Source organism: Fukomys damarensis, unplaced genomic scaffold (genome assembly GCF_012274545.1).
Source record: "Fukomys damarensis isolate Sample0158 unplaced genomic scaffold, DMR_v1.0_HiC HiC_scaffold_9, whole genome shotgun sequence".
Classification (NCBI taxonomy): Eukaryota; Metazoa; Chordata; class Mammalia; order Rodentia; family Bathyergidae; genus Fukomys; species Fukomys damarensis.
This window is the reverse complement of record NW_022900921.1, coordinates 41,754,433-41,758,932: the sequence shown is the minus strand read 5'-3', so window position 1 is coordinate 41,758,932 and position 4,500 is coordinate 41,754,433. Positions and strand designations below refer to the sequence as shown.

Genomic DNA, 4,500 nt, shown 5'->3' with positions numbered 1-4,500 from the left:
TTTTTGAGGCAGAGTCTCATTATGTAGTTGAGACTAACCTAGATAGAGCTCACTATGTAGCCCAGGCTGGTCTCAAACTCAAAGCAATCCTCCTGCCTCAGCCTCCTGAGTGCTGGGATTACAGGTGTACGCCATCATGCCTGGCTAACAAATCTATTTTAAAGAAGATATCTTTGTATGTTAGCATCTTTAACTGTACTTTTTTCTCTATAGATTTTTTTCTTGCATTTTGTTTGCTTTTCCAGTACTGGGAATTGAACTCAGGGCCTTGAGCTTGCCAGGTAGGTGCAGTGCCACTGATCTACATCCCCAGCCCTGTTTGTTTGTTTTGAAACAGGGTCTCACTACATAGTCCAGGCTGACCTCACATTCACAGTGATCCTCCTGCCTCAGCCTCCTGAGTGCTGGGAATGCAGGCATGCACCTCCATACCTGGCCTTTTCCTACATTTTAATCTTGTTCTGGTCTAAATTATTTTACCAACCTGGCCCAAGAGCTCTTCTGTCTGCTCACAGATACAATAGAGGGGAGGGGACTTCTGAGGGCAAAAAGTGACACCAAAAGTTGCATGGCAGAATTTTGAGTCACTTGCCTTTTCCCTTCCCTTCTGTCCCCTGTCACCAGGAGAAGAGATCCCAGGCTGTTTTGTGACCTATGTGCATGTGGTTGCTTGTACCAGTTACTTTTACTTGGTTGTCAGACTTTCTCAGCTTGAGTTCTTTCATTTCCAGAAAGATTTGTTAGACATCCAGTATGAGAAAACATCTAGTTTGTATTTGTCTGTGGGGAGTGGTGATATTGTTTTGTATGGTTGATTTTTGTTTTGTTTTTTGTTTTTTGAGACAGGGTCTCACTATGTAGTTGAGACTGACCTGGAACTCACTATGTAGCCTAGGATGGTCTTGAATTCACAGCAATCCTCCTGCCTCAGCCTCCCCAGTGCTGGGATTACAGGCATGTGCCACCACACCCGGCTGTATGGTTGATTTTTGAGGCCAGGTCTAACTATGTTGTCTAAGCAACAATTTGAACTCCTGGATTGAAGGGATCATCCTGCCTCAGCCTCCCAAGTAACTGAGACCACAGGTGAATGTCACCACACCTGGCTCAAAATAATCTGTTGGTATGCAGTCACCCAGGTCTAAAGCAGAAGTCAACAAATGTTCTGTAAGGAGCCCGATAGAAAGTATTTTAGGCTTTGCAGGCCATACACCCCTCTGTAGCATAGTTGACTACACACGAATTTGATGTTACAAGGCTTTAAAAATGGAAGGCCCTAATCCTAGCACTCAGAAGGTTGAAACAAGATTGAAATTTCAAGGCCAGCCTGGGCTGCCTACTGATACACTATGAGAAAAATTAATTAATTAATTAATTAATTAATTAAAACAACATAAACTCTTGGAAAGAAGTCAATGACATCAAAACTAATTCTCTAAGGAAAAATCAATAAAATATTAATTGTACTTATTTATCCGTAGTCAGGCTGATCAGCGAAGATGGAAGATACATGACACAAATATTAACAGGAGAGTACACATTTCTGCAGAGACGGGAAAATCAGGATACTTTATGGCATCTTTTTGCCCATAAATACAAGTTGGATGAAATGGAAAAAATCCATGACTGACACAAACTAACAAAGCTCACTGGAAAAGAGGCCCAGGTAGTTCCATTGTCAACTTGACTGGATTGAAAGACACTAGCCAATTATATTTAGCTGGGGGTGGAGTGCTATTGCCAGAGATGATTAACATTAGAAAAATCACACCGAGAGGGACCCATTCGGAATGGAGGGCACTTGCAATAGGGTGGAATAAAAATGGAAGGAGGGAGCCAGCCAGGGGTGCAAGCTCAATTCTGCTTTAACAGGTCTGATTTTTACTGCTGCCACCGCCATGGACCTCACATTCCAGCTTCTTTAGACCCTCCATGCAAACACCTCAGTAACTGGCCGGGGAGTCTCTTCTCTAAGCTTTCAGCATGGATTAGGGCTGCATCCCTGGTTCCTCTCGCACTACAGCTTCTTAGACTGAGCAGCTACTAGGTTCTCTGGCTCTCCAGTGCCAAGATGGCCAGTGGGGCCAGCCGACCTCTGATCCTGTAAGCCACGCTCAGAAACCTCCCTATATAGTTTTACATATATATTTTAATGGATTCTATTCCTCTAGAGAACCTTAACCAATATACATGTTGTCCAGCAACATGAAGCAACTCTCATAACTGTACTGAATGATAGAAGCCAAACAACAAAAGAAGCAAACACCATAGAAGCCAGCCCCTTAACATGCAAGTCTAGAAAGTGACAACTAAACTACCATAGTGGAAGCTGGCAAATGCTTGCCTGGAAGTGAAGAGGAGGAAGGGGGATTACAAGGACACACGATGAAACTTTTAGATATCTTCTTTATCTTGATTCGGAAAATGGTTTTCTGGGTGTATTCAAGCATCAGAACTAAATTAGCCAGGCATGCCAGTGTAGTGGTGCACACCTGTAATCCCAGCACTCTGAGAGGTTGAGGCAGGAGATCACAAATTCAAGCCTAACCTGGCCTAATCTGTCTCTAAATAAAAATTAAAAAGCCCAGGGATATAGCTCCATGTAAAGGTTCAACCCCCAATACCAAAAACTAAACTAAACTAAACTAAAACTAAAAATTAGCCAGGCATAGGGGCATACACTGGTAATCCCAGATATTCAGGAAGCTGAGACTGAAAGATAGTGAGTTTGAGACCAATCTGAATAATATATTGAGACCTCAACTCAAAAAAAAAAAATCAAATTGTATTGTTTGTATACATGTAGTTTATCATGCCATATTTTAATGAAGGGAATGCAATGTATAACCAGGAGTTCCTGGTTTTTTTTTAATCTGTGAGAAATAACAGAGATTAAAAAGAATGATAAGATTCTTATTCAAAAGTGGCAAATGAAACCTGAGCTTCTAACTTCACCCCAATCCTTCACCCTAAGCCCCTCAGTGAGTGACTTCAAGAAAGGTATTAAGAGAGAATCCAAACAGGATCAAAGAGGAGCGCTCGGTGCATCTCATTTTCACAGTTAATTTGGTAGGCAGGATTTAATTCATATGCCTGGTTGCTCCTTACTTCTCTTAAATTGTTGGTCACTGCAACTGGGTATCTGGGGTTAGGGTCAAGAGAGGCAGCTGCATCAGAAACCTCGAGTTATCATCTCTGCCTTTCTTCAGGGCCTATCTGTGGGAAGGAAGTTCTTCCACCCTGTGGGCCCCTCCAAAGCTGCTGCCCTGGTCCATGCATAAAGTGGATGCAAACAAAGCTTAATGGAACTGGGCTGGGGATTTAGCTCAGTGGTTCCACCAACCTGTCTCACAAGCACAAGGTCCCAAGTTTGATCTCTGGTACCAAAACTAAAAATTTAAAAAAAAAAGCTTTCTGAAAATTGAGAATAGCGAAGGACCCCCAGGGCTGTAAGGAGTGTTCAGGGGAAAGAGGGAGATCCTTAGGTCATTTGGGCTGTGTCCTTGAAGTGAGCTGAGCGACCCCTAAATCTTTGCTTCCTGGCTTACCATATGCTGCCCTTGTCGGAAGTCCAAAGCCATGAAGTCACCTAATCTCAGACTGGAACCTCCAGAACCATGAACCAAAATAAACTTTTCCTAAATTAATCACCTAGGATATTTCAGTATAGTGACAAAAGCTAACTGATACATATGCATGCCCAAGTTTAAAACAAAACAATTCAATATAAAAGTTTACACGGTAAAAACTTAATTTTCCTTCATTCACCCATATTTACCTATGGTTCCTTCCCCAAATCAAAGAGATCTAAAGATGTCTCAAATACTCTTTTTGAGACAGTCGTTCATATCATTCTACTCTTGTCTCAAGACATTCTACTCTTTGGCTCTTTCTTTGCTTTGAATTAACAATAGGCCCCGCTGTGTCTCTCCTATCTAATCTCTCAGAACTCTCTCATGACCCACTGCTGCACCCTGATCCACATTACAAATGCATAAATGTCAGATGCAAATTAATGCATACTTATGGTTTCACTTGCATAAAGTTCAAAAACAGGCAAAATTAAGAAATGCTGTGCGAGAAACATCAGGGCCTGCCTCCTCCAGCACCGGGCTACTCTTGAAAGAGCGTGGTCGGAGATGGTGGAGCGTGGCAAAGACGTCTGTCTCTTCAGGAGCTCACACACTGCCCCGGTCCACCCTCTTCTGCCAGCGTTCCCTTTAAGAACGGGGCTATGACATCATCCCCGACGCAGCGCAGCCTACCTTGGCAACGCCCCATCGCTCTTTCAGGCAGCTTCTTATTGGATAGCAGGCCTCTCCCCTCCCCGCAGCCAGCCCCAGAGCCAGCCGTCATCAGGCCGCCACGAGCGGTAATTGGTCGCTGTCGCCCCCAGAAGGCTCCTCCGGGCTCGCGTAAACTGCGCGTTCCGGGAGGGGCGCGGTGCCGTGTCCAGTCCCAGCGGTCCTGTCCTTCCGCCGCCGGTCCCCCTGCAGGCCG

The 4,500-nt window shown here is 44.1% G+C and overlaps 1 protein-coding gene across 1 annotated transcript in view; it reads right to left on the bottom strand.

Annotated features, from left to right (window-relative positions):
- The window catches only part of CUNH2orf92 (chromosome unknown C2orf92 homolog), a 25,512-nt gene extending 21,038 nt beyond the window's left edge, over window positions 1–4,474 (bottom strand). The window contains exon 1 of the mRNA XM_010638094.2: window positions 4,266–4,474. Within this exon, the coding sequence (XP_010636396.1) occupies window positions 4,266–4,356 (91 nt within the window). The 5' untranslated portion in view covers window positions 4,357–4,474. The remainder of the gene's footprint in view (window positions 1–4,265) is intronic.
- Window positions 4,475–4,500: the final 26 nt, after the last annotated feature.